The sequence below is a fragment of the Narcine bancroftii genome, chromosome 6, assembly GCF_036971445.1.
Source record: "Narcine bancroftii isolate sNarBan1 chromosome 6, sNarBan1.hap1, whole genome shotgun sequence".
Taxonomy (NCBI): domain Eukaryota; kingdom Metazoa; phylum Chordata; class Chondrichthyes; order Torpediniformes; family Narcinidae; genus Narcine; species Narcine bancroftii.
Window position 1 is genome coordinate 82,020,675 of NC_091474.1, and position 16,894 is coordinate 82,037,568.

Sequence of the window (16,894 nt, forward strand, 5' to 3'; positions counted from 1 at the left end):
GTGATGGTGGTTTATTTTCAAATGGTGTAATTGTACGGTCTGGGCCCAAGGTAGCGTGCCTGTGTTTGGGAGCAGCTTCGGGGGTGGGGGGGAATGGTTGCAGGCTCTGGGGAAGCAGAGGGCAGATACTGGGCACTAGGAACTGGGGAGACTGACCAACCACCCCTCCCATGCCATAGGTGCTCTGTGATTAGTAAGGGATTGCTTAAGGTGGTTTGTGGGTAGAAAGAAAAAGTTTGAAACCACTGTTTTAATCATACCTAATTGACTTGTTATGTGCACAGTTTCATAACTCCAAAGGAAATGGGCCAATGACAAATTTTTCTCAAGCAAAATATTCAATAACAATTGGGTCTCGAGCAGTGGTTTTCAACCTTCCCTTCCCACTCACATCCCTCTCATATACCACCTTAAGCAATTCCTTACTAATCATAGAGCACCGATGACATAGGGATTACTTAAAGTGGTATGTGAATGGAAAGGAAGTTTGAAAACCACTGAATTAGAATGACGCAGGTTCCCCATCATGAACAACCCTTGTTACAACTGGGATTTTGTTCATTAACTCTCTCCCTGCGGCATATGATCAGCAGAATATTTAGTAATTTTTCGTCCTCTGGCTACAGTAACAGCAGGACTTTCAACAAAGACAAATCCACACAATAATTACTGTTTATACATGTGTAATAGTCAAATTTTGTGGACCAATTTTTAGTGTAATATTTAGGGGATTGACTATTACACATCCATTACTTTTAACTGTGTGGTTCAGGGTGGTGGGAGTTTGGATGGGCGGCAGCCGGAACTGGGAATTAAGTTTATGTTTGGAGTGTTGTGGGCAGGGTTGAGGTAAGAGTCCGCAGGAGGGGTGTTGGGAGCGCCGGTGGGCAATAGGTGGAGTCTACTTTTATATGGTATCAACTATTACATGAGTATACATAATAAAAATCCAGGCAAAATCCAGGTTGAAAGAGATATGTTCAAGACCAAATTTTAATTTTAGCCCAATCACATTCCAAGCACCAGGATATTACTGCCTCCCAATTATTCCCATGTTACTTAGATTTAAAACAATCTGCAACCACTGAGCTTCAGTATATTCCAAACTAGAGCAAATGGTGTCAAACTCAAACTCTCCTGGATTTATCTCCCCTTGACTAAACTTGGTTTAGTCGCTCATAAACTGAGTTTACAGTTTGCTCTTCCAAGGGGTTGAGGTACTTCCCTGCAGTTTCCAAAGTGTGCGCAGATGCTCACTACCTTTGTTCAGTCCCTCAAAGACCATGGCGTCTCTCGTGCTGCGGTAGGCAGACAGAAGAGGTCCCAGCACCGTGATGGGAAAGCTGAAGTTCAGATGGGGGTAGGTGAATCCTCCTTTGTTACTACGAGCATTGCTGGAGACAATCCCTGAAGAAACAAAGATAAGTGTGACAAGGATGCAGGGTAGCGATCTGCAACGTCGACTCTCCCTCCGCAGATGCTGCCTGAGTTATTCCAGCAGATTGTTTTGTTTTGCTCCAGATTCCAGCAAAATCTTTTGCATCGTTATAAGTTTGACACTGACTTAGTCAAGTTAAGGATGATCGTTAAATCTCCCTATATGGTCTCCCTAGAAGGAGAGTAAGTCTACAGCAAATCCAGGGGACAACCTGACATGAAATACTTTACAAAACAATGACGTGATTCAGGGTGTTCACAGCCATAAAGGCATCTCTTGATGCATTAAAAATGTGCCAGCAGTTGGCATTTCACATAGATGAAAAAAGGCTCCTTGGTCCACCAAGTGCACTGCAGTCATTAAGTACCCAACTACTTAAGGGGTGCCACAGTTAGTGTAGCTAGTGTAGTTTACTTAGTGCCAGTGATCAGGACCGGGGTTTGTAAGGAGTTTGTATATTCTATCTGTGTCTGGGTTTCCTCCCACCGTTCAAAACCTTTTGGGATTTGTAGGCCAATTGGGTGGCAAGGGCTCATGGGCTGAAAGAGCTGTTACCGTGCTGTATGTCTAAATTTAAACTCTAATTCTATTTTATTTGCCCCATATTCCTCTCAGCTCCCCAGATTATGATGCTCGCCCATTCATTAGGTGGCCTGTTAGCTTACCAAGCTGTTCCAAGAGAAAACCTGAACAGTGCAGGCAAGTCCAAGCAAGCACCGCAGGTCACTCGAATTCTGAGGTAGCGGCTCTGCTAGCTCTGTTGAGGTGTACGCTGTGAGCTTCCATGGACAGCCATCAATATTTTTTTAAGAGACACAAATACAGTAAAATCCCCACTATTTGGCACCTATGGAGATCGCAAATGCTGGAAATGTGAATTTTCCAGTTGACTGAGTTACAATCTCTAATACACCTGCATTACGAATATATAAGACAAAATATGGTGCAAAATCTAAAAAAAAATTAGAGAAAACAGTATTGTTGTCTTTAATTATGTAAAGTTCATTTTAATTAATTCTCATACTTTAAAAAAAATTAAATGTGAGCCCCAGTCGCTGGTGCTGTAGCCATGTTGCACTAAATGCTATGCTATGTGTGACACCAAGTTTACAGATAAAGCCTTACTAATATAGTTAATATAATAACCAGGCAGGGATAAGGAGGCACTTTGGGAGAATCGGCTGAGTTGTATTGGCCGGATCTTCATCCTGGGCACTGCCATTTTATTCAAACAACTTTATTGAAAAGCTGCTGCGAGCAGGGCTTGACTGGGGCACACTGCTGGCTGAATGTTTGCTCCTGACATGGTGTGTGTTGCTTCAGAGAAGATTTACTTTTACATTTTAAAACTTTTAATGAAAACTTTATTCTTATTTATTTCTGAAAAAAAATTATTTCCTTAATTTTCTTTGCCAATTGTTTGAGTTTCTGGATAAAGGGGATTTTTACTGTACGGACCAAGGCAGCAGTGAGAACCAACCACCCTGCTCTCCAACGTTCAACCGACCTCCCAGGTCTTGTTCGTGACAGTTGAATAGAATACAACATACCCAGTAACTCTCCACTACTGGTTCTAAAGACAGGCCCACCGCTGGACCCAGCATGAACAGCACAGGTTGTCTGCAACATAACAGCTTGGTCCTCCATGGTGATCACAGCAGACAGAATTCCAGCTGTCACTGAGGGTCCACATGTACGGCCAAAAACCCCGTAGCCAATGACATAGACATCCTCGCCTGCAGAGAACAAGACATGGTTTCATTTAAAGCATTACATCAAATTTGCAGAAGGTTGATATGGCGAGCAAAGTTTGCTTATACAAAATCCATCTTTCTTTGCACCTGAATGTGATCTGATGGCTATCATATGGGTTTTTGTCTTGTCCTGCACCTTCCTTGAAGTAAATTATGCAGAGGAAGCAAGTGCTCTGTGATTTAGTAAGGGATTGCTTAAGGCGGGATTGTGGGTGGAAAGAAAAAGTTTGAAAACCACACTTGTAATTGTACCTCATTGACTCGTTATGTGCATGGTTTCATAACTCCAAAGGAAATGGGCCAAAGACCATTTTCCTCCAGCAAAATAATTCAGAAACAATTGGATCTAGAGCAGTGGTTCTCAACCTTTTTCCCCCACTCACAGACCACCTTAAGCAATCCCTTACTAATCACAGAGCACTGATGGCATAGGGATTACTTAAGGTGGAATGTGAATGGAAATAAAAACATTGAACCACTGATTTAACCTTATCCCTATTTAAAATGGTGAATCACCTCCACCTTCTTGATAGAAACATGCCCTAGAACAGTTATTTTCATCCTTTTTGGCTATGCCCCCCACCCCCCCCCCCCCCCCCACCTTGGGACCCTGTAAAGCAATCCGTACTTCTCCCCTGCCGACAACATTAAAAAAACCCAATATTTTATTTTCTCAGTCCATGGCCCCTCCTTAAATGTGCTGTGGCCCCCAGTGGGGCTATACGGACCCCGATGAGAATGGCTGCACTAAGATATCAAGATTCACCTTGCCAATCTCATTGCACTCCATTCCCTGCACTTCTGTGATACCGATGCTAAGTAGTTGTTTTCTACCTCATTCATTTTCTAAGGCTCCAGCCATCAGTTTCCTACCTGGCTTTGATTGTCCTTGACGTAAAGTGGGTGTTAAGGAGCATCCTAAATGAAATAAAGGTAGAAACCCAGGAACCCATCCTCAAGATGGCGGAGCTGGTGTGGACTTGTGGGACCGAGGGAGCGGAGATGCAGTGCTCCCATGGAGTCCAGCCGCTGTTGACTGCTGACAGCTCCAAATGGGTTTTGAACGGCCCACTGAGGGAGTCAACAGGGGGAGTTTTATTTGAAACCCTGGGACCGCAGGTCTGTGCCCAATATGGCGACGCCTTTTAATTGGCACCAGCCAAGAGGGACTGAAAACTCCAGGGAAGTGGAGGACTTGAGCAGGGCACCAGAGGGTGGGAAGACCAACCCCTATCTAAGAGAGAGGGAGAAGAAGAGATGGGCCAACATGGCCTGTTTCCGCTCCGTAAATAGTTATATGGTCTCGCGGGGATGGCGAATGTGGCTGAGGGACCTGTGCACGTGGTGGGCTGCTGGTGACTCGAGGTGAGGAACTCGTGGAAGCTATGGGCTGCTGGACACTGCTGTTGGGAGACTTGTGCTGGGCTGTGGACTGCTGGAGACTGGCTCAAAATGGCTGGAGGGATACCCGGTATTTGAACCTGGATGCGAGGAGGTGCTGAGGGCGGTGAAGGGTTCCTGATTCTGTCGGAGGTTTGGATCTGGAGTTCGTGTTGCCAATAGTCTCTGTGTGGCTGCGGAAAAGCTGAAGGCGAATCTACGGACACTCGGTGGCTCGGGTGGGGGGGGAGGCTCTCTTTTGCTTCTCTCTCTCTGACTGTAAGTCTATAAGAGGCACTTAGGCAATTCCTGCCAGTAGTGAATCTGTCTGCCTTGCAGCAGGCAAAAAGAAATTTCACGTGAAACAACACAGTTTTATTACTATGATAATAAATTGAATCTTGGAAGTAGAAAATGGTTTGGACAGAAGGGAATTGTCAGTGTTTAGTTGGTGGAATATCCCCAGCCAGTGGAAAAGTAAACATGTTTTTTCTAAAATGCTCATGGTTCTGAGAGAAGTGTACACTACAGATACAGCAGCTCTACTTTGTCAGATGTTTGAGGAGATTCGGTATGTCACTTAAGACTCTCAAACTTCTGCAGGTGTAACATGGAGAGCCTTATGGCTGGTTGATCAGGATGGAGGTGCCAACACTCAGGACAGAAAAATAACTCCAGAGGGTTGTTAACTCAGCCTGCGACATCATGGGCATCAGACCACTCCATCAAGGACACATACAGGAGGCCATTTCATAAGAAAGCAGCCTCTATCCTCAAGGACCCCACCACCACCCAGGCCATGCCCGCTTCTCTCTGCTACCATAGAATAATGACAGCATGGAAGCAGGCCACTTTGGCCCCTCTAGTCTGTGATGAACCATTGGGGCAGGGAGAAAGATACAGGAGCCTGAAGACGAGCACTCAGTGGCACAAGGGCAGCTTCTTCCCTTTGCCATCAGATTCCTGAATGAACCACAGGCACTGCCTTTGACTTTTTCTTGGACAAAACATTTTGCAAGGCAGTTTATATAAATGTTTGCTCTGTGATACCTCTGTAAAACAACAGATTTTGTGACATTTTCAGGATAAAAAATTCTGACTATGAGAATATTGCCAGCCGCAGGAGGATAATTTAGCTTTGGCTCAGTGGGATACGAGACAAAACTGATTTCAGACCGATCAGAACAACATAAATTGGTACAGCAGCAGGTCACCTTGCCCTTCGAACCTGCTTCACCATTCATCAAGATAATGGCTGATATTTTATCTCTGCACCACTTTCCATCAACATATCCCTTCATTAATTTCACATCTAGAAATTGATCAACTTTCTTTTTGAATGAGGACGGTGACTGGCCACTCCAGTCTCCAGGGTAGACAATTTCAAAGATTCACCAGCCTCTGTGTGGAACTTTCTCCCAATTTCTGTCCTACTCCCTTATCTTGAAACTGTGCTCCCTGGCCTTAGACTTCTCTGCCGAGGGAAGGATGGTCCCTGAAGCCCTTTAACAATTTTGGATGCTTCTCTGAGACCTCATTCTCCTAAACACTAAAGAATACCTTTTGGAATTATTTCTCCCTGTGACACAAACTCAAACCTGATTTTGTGCTTCCATGTTTTATCTTGGATTCCCAGTAACAGCAGTTTTTGTGCTGAATTTCCAGAATTTATTATCTAAATGGCGTTTTTGAAATAAAATTGTGTCTGGTCAATATGAAGACAGCTAAATTCAAATTTTTATCTCACACACACATCTCCTCCTTGAAAAATAAAAATGATCAATATCAGAATTTATTGTCATGTTTTGCGGCAGCTTCAGAGTGCCAACATCTTACAACATTACTATAAATAAAAAAAAATAGTAGTACATGAAAATTAAGGCCGTGTCTTTGGTTCACTGATTATTCAGGAATCTGATGTCAGTGGGCCGCTGAGCACTCATCTTTGGCCTCCTGTACTTTTTTCCTGATGGTAGCAGAGAGGAGGTCGTAGCCTGCGTGGTGGGGGTCTTTGAGGACGGAGGCTGCTTTTTTAAAACACCACCTCATGCAGATGTCCTCGATGGAGTGAAGTCTGGTGCCTGTGATGTCGCAGGCCGAGTTAACAACCCTCTGGAGTTTGTTCTTGTGCTGAGGGTTGGCGTCTCCATACCAGGCAGTGATGCAACCAGCCAGAATGTTCTCCACGGTAAACCTGTAGAAGTTTTCCAATGCACAAACCTTGCCAGAACCTCAGAATTTCTGATTCTGTTTTTGTTTTAAGTGTGCTCGTCCTGTCATTAAATGAACACTTCTACAAACAAAAAAAGTTCCCTGTTGTAAGCAGGAGTAAATATTTTCTCTCTCCCCCTCCCCCACTAAACGTCTTTGTTCCCTGTTCCTTACAATACAATGTCATGGTTTATAATCTGATCTACTTACTCAGAGTGAGATAGCTGAGTCACAATTAGGAGTGAAATGGGCCAATGTTGTGGAATGTGTCATTGTTCCTAACTCGGAGAAAGTTAATTCAACTAACTTTTAGCAGTTTTAATAAAAGCACCGTTAGCCACATCCTCAATATTTGAATAGTACCTTCAAATATTATTCAATTTCTATCATAAGGGAAGTTGAAAGGAAAGTGGTAATGGAACCATTTCTCAAGGATTTTGCAGACGCTTATTAAAAAAACACTTCATATGTTCATAAAGTGAGTTCACCACATTAAGAGAATAAATGTTATGATCTGGAACTCACTGCTTGCTAGGGTCATGGAAACAGAATCAATCCGGACTTTCCAAAGGGGCTGGATAAGGGAAATAGCTTGCAGGGTAAAAACACAGAAATGCCAGTCTCAGTGTCTAGAGGAGGTAAAGATATATTACCAATGTTTTGGCTCCTTAATGCTTACTGGAGTATGGGGAGATAATACAGGAGTGCGACTCAATGAGGGGCTCAAGCCTGAAACTTTGGCTATGTATCTTTATCTTTGTTTGTTTGCTGTATGACCTGCTGAGTTTCTCCAGCATTGTGGTTTCATGTGAAACTGAGGGGATTGCTTTATCAAAAGCCTTCTCAAGATTAGATAGGCTCAATCAGTGGATCTAAACCTTTTTTTTTCCACTCGCATCCCATACTAACCAGAGAGCACCAATAGTCTGCTATACTAACCATAGGTGCTCTGTGGTCAACAAGTGATTATTTAAGGTGCTACACGAGTGGGAGAAAAAAAGGTTGAGAACCACTGGGCTAAAAGGCCCATGCAAGTAACAAATCAATGCTGTTGAAGATTAAATGCATTTCTAAAATAGAGTCCTCATCCCATTCTCTTCATGTTTGTCCCAAATATTTTGTTTTGCTTTGAATTTTATTGTAAATTGATTTTAAGTTAAGGATTGCTCCATTCTTACCTTTCTTAAAATCAGAAGCAATAGTGGGTAATTCAATGAATGTGAGATCTTCTTCCAGTTCCACCACCGCCAAATCGTAGGGCGAATTTTCCTTTGAGGCAAACACCACTTTTCCTTTCAATGCAAGCCAGCTGTATTAAACACAAGGGAAAGGTTAATCATCTGTTTTCAACCTGTACCAATTACAAGTACAGTCAAGGGAAGGACCCCTGGGGCAAGATGGTACCAAGCATGATGCCTAGACTGTACTAAGCTGACTTTTAACCCTTGAAGCTTCCTTACAGCGGTTGAGATGGGAAAGAGGTCTGTAAGATTGGTCATGGACTTGTAACATTTGATATTCAAACTCACATATGAAAGACAAACTCTTTTGCAAAACCAAAATCGGGGAGTTGATTGTTGACTTTAGGAAGGGAAAATCAGAGGTGTACAGTCCAATGATCATTGGGGGGACAGAAGTGGAGAGGCTGATCAAATTTAAGTTCTTGGGAGTCACAATCTCAGAGTGGACCTTTTCTGTACCCAATACTTTCATGGCATCGTGAAGAAAGCACCTCAGCACCTCTACTTCCTCAGAAGTTGGCAAAAATTTGGCATTATATCCGAAACCCAAGCAAACTTCTACAGATGTGTGATGGAAAGTGTGCTGACTGGCTAGATATGAGGATACCAATACCTCCAGGCGTAAAGCCCTGCAAAAGGTAGTGGACACAGCCCAGGACATCACAGGCAAACCATTTCCCACCATTGTGAACATCTATAGGGAATGCAGAGAACAGCAGCAATCATCAAAGCCCCACATCACCCAGCACTGTTCTCACTGCTGCCATGAGGAAAGAGATATAGCTGCCGCAAGACTCGTTCCACCAGGTTCAGGAACAGCTGATACCCCTCCACCATCAGACTCCTCAACAGCAAACTCAATCAGGGATTCATTTCAGGACTCTTACTTGTGCACTTAATTGATTTTTGTTTTCTCTCTGTATTACACACTTTGTTTACATTTTATTTGTTTACATGTGTACATTCTGTACAGTTTTTTGCACTACCAATAAGTGGTAATTCTGCCTTGACTGCAGGTAAAAGAATCTCAGGAATGTATGTGACGTTATGTAGGCAAAGAACTGATTCAAATTCCATCTACAAATTTGCCAATAACTACATGGCCATTGGCAGAACCAGAGACAGCAAATGAGGGAGCATAAAGGAGTGAAATAGATCAGCTTGTTGAGTGGTGTCACAACCACCACCTGCACTCAACTTAAGCAAAGCTAAGGAAATGATTGTGGACTTCAGGAAGGGGGAACCAGTCCTCATTGAGGGCTCAACAGTGGAAAAGGTAGAGATTTTCAAATTCCTGATGTCAACATCTCTGAAGATCTATCCTGAGGCCTTCAAACTGATGTAATCATCAAGAGGGCTCACCAGAGGCTATGCTTCAATAGGAATTTGAGGAGATTTGGTACGTCACCAAAGACTTGCAAATTTCTACAGTGGTCCTGTGGAGAACATTCTGTGATGTTGCTTCACTGTCTGGTATGGAGGTACTAATGCACAAGATGGGAAAAGGCTAGAGAGAGTTGTGAACTCGGCCAGCGCTACCATAGGCATCAGTCTTCACTCCTCCATCAAGCACCCTCACCACTCAGGCCATGCCCTTTTCTCACTGTTAGCATCAGGAACCTGGAAACAAACACAAACAGCTTTTTGCCCTTCGCCATCAGATTTCTGAATGGACAATGAACAGGCATTACCTCACTTTTTCTCTTTTGCACAAATTATTTTTTAAACGGTGCACTTACATAAATGTAATTTATAGCCATTTTGCACCTGTAATTCACAATTATGCTGTCACAATATAACAAATGTGGCGTGTTCATGAAAATAAACGTGATTCTGAAGTCCAGTAGCGTGGAAACAAGCCCTTTCCCCTCTCCCCCCCAGCCCGAGCTGACATCAACCATCCACATACCAATTTCATTTAATTATTTCTAATTCCCATCAACTCACCCACATTCTGCCACCCAAGTGTACATCAGAGGCCATTTAAGTGGCTAATTAACCTACCAACTTGGAGGGGGAGAGATAACAGTCGAAAGTATATTTTAAGGTTCCCACAGCATCATCTTCCCCGATCTCTTTAAAAACTGTGTCCAATAGACCGTCTGGAGGCCGTGCAAGGGAGATGACCCGAAGTGAAGAGTTCAAAGATGGTGCGTGATACAGTGGTTTAAGTTTTGGTGGGGTCCTGTTGGAGGGCGAAGAGGAGGTGTCTGAGAGTTGTTGTCTAGCTTCTTTGAGGTTTAATGCGCTAATGTACTGAAGGTGATGCAGGATTCTAAGTCATGACATAAACCTATTTTGCTTGCGTTGCCCCCTTCATCTGTCCCTTATTCGGTGACCTGCGTGGCCCCCATTTATTTCTCCCTCCTTTTAAGAGTGACAGACCCTAATAGGGAGCAACAATGGGCCAATAGGTCATCGCTTAACACATATGATTTGTCCCCACTCCCTGTCTTGGCGCCTCCTCCTTTTCACAAACATAAACCCTCCCAAATTTCTTCCACTCCTGCGCGTCGCTGAACATACCACTGCCAGCACTGCCTGGCACAACTTCAGATGCCAGCATCCTCAGCTTTGGAATTCACTTTGTGAGTCTTCTGCCTTAAAGAAACTCTTTTAAAAACCACCTCAATGGCCAATTTTTTGGGGTAACTGCCCTGTTATCAGGCCAAATGGTCTGTAATGATGCTTATTCTTCACACAAGCCCTTCTTCATTAGAATTCCATCCATGTCAGTGAATTCAAATGTATATCTCTGACAAAAAAATTTGAAAATGTATTTAGAGTATATATATGACATTATACAATCCTGAGATTCGTTTTCCTGTGGGCAAGGCAGAATTACTACTTATTGGTAATGCAGAAAACTCTATACAACATTGTACCCTTTTAATCAACTTCAGAAACAGAATTTATTGAGTGACTGTTAATGTAAAATTATATTTAGAAGCCTTGTGATAGTTTTCCAAATTAAAATTATATTTGTAGTTCATATTGTGATCTTAGATTTCCCAAAGTGCTTTGTCTCCAATGAATTTCTTTGAGCTATTGTGACAGTTGAATAAATTATTATTAAAACAATTTATTAATTAGCACTGAGGTGATCAACCTGATAATCTGTTCCTCAGAAGAGAGTTAAATTGACAATGTAGGACGGGAGAACCTTGAACAGATCTGAAATTTTTTTTTTGACATTAACCTGAATCATCTTTTAGCCAGGTTCTTGCATTAATGTTTGGCTCAAAGGACCAGCATTTCTGGCAACACAGATTCCTCTCAGAACCTCAGTCGAAGTTTTGACTAGAGTGGAGAAACAAGTCCTTCTATTCTGTGCCAAACTGTTGTTATTCTGCCCAGTCCCACTGACCTGCATCCAGATTGTATCCCTTCATACCACATCCTGCCCCATCCGTGAACCTGTCCAAATTTTTCACTTAAGCTGGCAGCTCGTTCTACACCCCCACCACTCTCTGCATGAAGAAGCTTCTCCTAAAGTTTCCTTTAAATTTTTCCTCTTTCACCCTTAACCCATGCCCTCTAGTTTTTATCTCCCCTAACCTCAATGGGAAAATGCTGCTTTCATTTACTCTATCCACACCCATCATAAATTTGTACACATTGTCATGGCTTATCCCTCCCAGTTGAGGATGGCCTTTGTTCTGTTGATCCACCAAGCGAAAATACCTCTGCGTGTATTTGTTTATTTGTACTTTACAATGGCATGAAGCAAGGCTGTGTTCTTGCACCAACCCTCTTTTCAATCTTCTTCAGCATGATGCTGAACCAAGCCATGAAAGACCCCAACAATGAAGACGCTGTTTACATCCGGTACCGCACGGATGGCAGTCTCTTCAATCTGAGGCGCCTGCAAGCTCACACCAAGACACAAGAGAAACTTGTCCGTGAACTACTCTTTGCAGATGATGCCGCTTTAGTTGCCCATTCAGAACCAGCTCTTCAGCGCTTGACGTCCTGCTTTGCGGAAACTGCCAAAATGTTTGGCCTGGAAGTCAGCCTGAAGAAAACTGAGGTCCTCCATCAGCCAGCTCCCCACCATGACTACCAGCCCCCCCACATCTCCATCGGGCACACAAAACTCAAAACGGTCAACCAGTTTACCTATCTCGGCTGCACCATTTCATCAGATGCAAGGATCGACAATGAGATAGACAACAGACTCGCCAAGGCAAATAGCGCCTTTGGAAGACTACACAAAAGAGTCTGGAAAAACAACCAACTGAAAAACCTCACAAAGATAAGCGTATACAGAGCCGTTGTCATACCCACACTCCTGTTTGGCTCCGAATCATGGGTCCTCTACCGGCACCACCTACGGCTCCTAGAACGCTTCCACCAGCGTTGTCTCCGCTCCATCCTCAACATCCATTGGAGCGCTTACACCCCTAACGTCGAAGTACTCGAGATGGCAGAGGTCGACAGCATCGAGTCCACGCTGCTGAAGATCCAGCTGCGCTGGATGGGTCACGTCTCCAGAATGGAGGACCATCGCCTTCCCAAGATCGTGTTATATGGCGAGCTCTCCACTGGCCACCGTGACAGAGGTGCACCAAAGAAGAGGTACAAGGACTGCCTAAAGAAATCTCTTGGTGCCTGCCACATTGACCACCGCCAGTGGGCTGATAACGCCTCAAACCGTGCATCTTGGCGCCTCACAGTTTGGCGGGCAGCAACCTCCTTTGAAGAAGACCGCAGAGCCCACCTCACTGACAAAAGGCAAAGGAGGAAAAACCCAACACCCAACCCCAACCAACCAATTTTCCCTTGCAACCGCTGCAATCGTGTCTGCCTGTCCCGCATCGGACTTGTCAGCCACAAACGAGCCTGCAGCTGACGTGGACTTTTTACCCCCTCCATAAATCTTCGTCCGCGAAGCCAAGCCAAAGAAGACTTTATGTTGCACTCCAAGGAGCACAAGATACTTCACAAATCAAACACCGTTCCATTTACTTGGAAGCCACGATGAAATGGAGCTGATAGATTTGTTGCAACCTTTGTCTGTCATCATGGCCATTGAGTTCAAAATAACTGTCCGCCTATTCCACTGTTGAGCTCCTGATTGGATTGTTCTTTGTAAGGGACCTCACCCTCGACCTGACCACCAGAGCTCCAGACAGCATCACTCTCAGGATTTTAGGACCACACAAGCTTCTCCACCACAACAAAGTGACAATCCATAGAAAAGGCCTATCATTAGTCTATATTGGAAAGTTAGACACGTTACTTTTTATGCCAGATTAGTCTTTTAAATTTATGTATCTCCAACTAGACGTGTAATGAGCCACCCCCGCCCCTAGTTTAGGATCCTTTCAAAGAGCAAAAACGCATATATAAGCTTGGGCATATCTATATTTGCCCGGACAAGTACAATATGTGCTAGGATAACAAATGCATAGTTATTTTTCATGCCAATAACAAGTTTAACAATGGATACTGAAGGAAGTCAGTGAGTCAGGCGGCATCCATGCATTGTTTCAAGTCTGGATTCTTTCTCAACTTTTTTTGATTTCTCTAATAAAGAGTTCTTCCACGCTGTGAAACGGCACAATTCCATATAATCATCCATGCAGTCACCTTCTGGTTAAAGCTCGACCTGAAAATGAGCTGTTCTGTCTCCATAGGATGCTGGCTGGCCTGCTGAGTATTTCCGGCATGTCACTCCAGGCTCTCAGCACTTACCTGTTTGAGTCCATCAGTATTTTTACTCGGATGGATGGCGCTCGGTCCAACACGTGTCTACACGTGATGATCAGCCTGGAGCTGATGATCACTCCTGATCCCCAAATTCTGTCAGACTCCAGCAAGGCCACAGAGCCGAGCAGCCGAGTTAAACCGTGGCTCCCTGGGACAATCAGTGGTGGGGAACTGAAGAACTCAAATCCATTCAGAATTCTTCCCATGCTCTCAAATACACAAGTCGCAGAACACACCAAGGTCAGTCCAACCCACTCACTGGCTTTCCAGCAAAGAGGTGCCACGATCAGACCAGCCAGGTAGTACCGGTCTCGGGATCTGATGTACACACCACCTCCTTCAGTCCCTGGTAGACAACGGGCATCCGTTAATATCATCGCATTCCTCTCTCCTGCCAGATTACTCACAATCCCCTTGCTGAGTGAGTTCATGAAGATCTCCGAGCAGAAGGAGGCGAAGGGGGATGCGCAGCTGAAGAGGGGCTGGCCTTTCTTCAAACACTCGCTGCTCACCCACCGGGGGTTCTGTCCCCCAACGACAGTGTCACCGTCTTCTCCCCAACCAGGGCACCTCAGGAGGGCAAACCAGGCCAGACCCAGCGGCTCAGCCTGGAGCTCCTGTTCCTGGTCTTCGCCGCAGAAGCTCCACTTGTCAAATTTGTTGAACAAGGTTTGGAGGATGTCTTGAAATTCTGAGCAAGGGAAGACCATCAGCATCTCTGCTTGGCTGCAACGCTGGGCCTTGACCAGGTTGGGAGTCAATGAGGACAATTGGGGGCTGGAATCAAGTGATTCCGATGTGGGACCCAAAGGCGTCCAGAGGGAGGGTGGGCTTCGGCAGTCATCTCCAGGGAACTGGATGCAGATTTGCAGGCCACTGTGGAACGCTCCAGGCAGCAGGAAAGGCCGCCCACGGGGATCTTTCTTCGGCTGTCGGAGGAAGGGGGAGAAGATGTGACCGTGACACAGGACCCAGCCCCGCTGCGGGGAGAGGAACAGCCCGCTGCAGCTCCGAGCTCCGTCCCGTTGAGGCTGGCCAGCGGTCTGAGTGTCCCGCTGCGCTGAGCGCGGCTCGTCGCCCCCTCCCCGGGCCGACGCGGAGACAACGCAGCCGCGGCGCTCGGGGCACAGCATCGGTGTAGAGGCGTGAGGCTCCGCAGACCATCCCGGGGCTGCCCCGCTCCCGGGCCCGGACCATTGCAACACTCACCCGGAAGCGGTGCCCGAGACATCACATGTTCGGGCTTGAACCTCCCATTCATCGGCCGACCTTCCAGTTTATTTCAACAGGCGAGTCCACCTTTCAAACCCGTGGAGAGCACATCGCCTGTCCCAGCCTTCCCTTCCCCATACCCTTCAGTGGGCCCCAGCCTTCCCTTCCCCATACCCTTCAGTGGGCCCCCAGCCTTCCCTTCCCCATACCCTTCAGTGGGCCCCAGCCTTCCCTTCCCCATACCCTTCCGTGGGACCCAGCCTTCCCTTCCCCATACCCTTCCGTGGGCCCCCAGCCTTCCCTTCCCCATACCCTTCAGTGGGCCCCCAGCCTTCCCTTCCCCATACCCTTCAGTGGGCCCCAGCCTTCCCTTCCCCATACCCTTCCGTGGGACCCAGCCTTCCCTTCCCCATACCCTTCCGTGGGCCCCCAGCCTTCCCTTCCCCATACTCTTCAGTGGGCCCCAGCCCTCCCTTCCCCATACCCTTCAGTGGGCCCCAGCCTTCCCTTCCCCAAACCCTTCAGTGGGCCCCAGCCTTCCCTTCCCCATACCCTTCAGTGGGCCCCAGCCTTCCCTTCCCCATACCCTTCAGTGGGCCCCAGCCTTCCCTTCCCCATACCCTTCTGTGGGCCCCAGCCTTCCCTTCCCCATACCCTTCAGTGGGCCCCAGCCTTCCCTTCCCCATCAGTGGGCCCCAGCCTTCGCTTCCCCATACCCTTCAGTGGGCCCCAGCCTTCCCTTCACCATTCCCTTCAATGGGACCCAGCCTTCCCTTCCCCATACCCTTCAGTGGGCCCCAGCCTTCCCTTCCTCATACCCTTCAGTGGGCCCCAGCCTTCCCTTCCTCATACCCTTCAGTGGGCCCCAGCCTTCCCTTCCCCATACCCTTCAGTGGGCCCCAGCCTTCCCTTCCCCATACCCTTCCCTTCCCTTCCCCATACCCTTCAGTGGGCCCCAGCCTACCCTTCCCCATACCCTTCAGTGGGCCCCAGCCTTCCCTTCCCCATACCCTTCAGTGGGACCCAGCATTCCCTTCCCCATACCCTTCAGTGGGCCCCAGCCTTCCCTTCCCCATACCCTTCAGTAGGCCCCAGCATTCCCTTCCCCATACCCTTCAGTGGGCCCCAACCTTCCCTTCCCCATACCCTTCAGTGGGCCCCAGCCTTCCCTTCCCCATACCCATCAGTGGGCCCCAGCCTTCCCTTCCTCATACCCTTCAGTGGCCCCAGCCTTCCCTTCCCCATACCCTTCAGTGGCCCCAGCCTTCCCTTCCCCATACCCTTCAGTGGGCCCCAGCCTTCCCTTCCCCATACCCTTCAGTGGGCCCCAGCCTTCCCTTCACCATACCCTTCAGTGGGCCCCAGCCTTCCCTTCCCCATACCGTTCAGTGGGCCCCAGCCTTCCCTTCCCCATACCCTTCAGTGGGCCCCAGCCTTCCCTTCCCCATACACTTAAGTGGGCCCCAGCCTTCCCTTCGCCATACCCTTCAGTGGGACCCAGCCTTCCCTTCCCCATACCCTTCAGTGGGCCCCAGCCTTCCCTTCCCCATACCCTTCAGTGGGCCCCAGCCTTCCCTTCCCCATACCCTTCAGTGGGCCCCAGCCTTCCCTTCCTCATACACTTCAGTGGGACCCAGCCTTCCCTTCCCCACACCCTTCAGTGGGCCCCAGCCTTCCCTTCACCACTCCCTTCAGTGGGCCCCAGCCTTCCCTTCCCCATACCCTTCAGTGGGCCCCAGCCTTCCCTTCCCCATACCCTTCAGTGGGCCCCAGCCTTCCCTTCCCCATACCCTTCAGTGGGTCCCAGCTTTCCCTTCCCCATACCCTTCAGTGGGCCCAGCCTTCCCTTCCCCATACCCTTCAGTGGGCCGCAGCCTTCCCTTCCCCATACACTTCAGTGGGCCCCAGCCTTCCCTTCTCCATACCCTTCAGTGGGCCACAGCCTT

The 16,894-nt window shown here is 47.1% G+C and overlaps 2 protein-coding genes across 2 annotated transcripts in view; one reads left to right on the plus strand and one right to left on the minus strand.

Moving 5' to 3' along the window:
• The window catches only part of dnajb12a (DnaJ heat shock protein family (Hsp40) member B12a), a 352,456-nt gene that overhangs the window by 223,270 nt on the left and 112,292 nt on the right, over positions 1–16,894 (plus strand). The gene's annotated exons all lie outside the window — the stretch shown is intronic.
• Positions 966–14,939, minus strand: tysnd1 (trypsin like peroxisomal matrix peptidase 1). Its single transcript, XM_069885543.1, has 4 exons — positions 13,722–14,939; positions 7,962–8,092; positions 2,989–3,174; positions 966–1,407 (listed from the first exon to the last, which is right to left on the minus strand). The coding sequence occupies exons 1-4, from the start codon at positions 14,867–14,869 to the stop codon at positions 1,190–1,192; spliced, it is 1,683 nt and encodes a 560-aa protein (XP_069741644.1). The 5' UTR covers positions 14,870–14,939; the 3' UTR covers positions 966–1,189.

Bases quoted from the DNA above. Each gene is read 5' to 3' on its own strand.
- tysnd1 (XM_069885543.1), bottom strand. From the start codon at position 14,869: ATGCTGTGCCCCGAGCGCCGCGGCTGCGTTGTCTCCGCGTCGGCCCGG. The intron at 8,093-13,721 runs GTAAGTGCTGAG...TGTTTAATACAG, and splicing joins ATACTGATGGACTCAAACAG to CTGGCTTGCATTGAAAGGAA. The intron at 1,408-2,988 runs GTATGTTGTATT...TTGTTTCTTCAG, and splicing joins CAGTAGTGGAGAGTTACTGG to GGATTGTCTCCAGCAATGCT.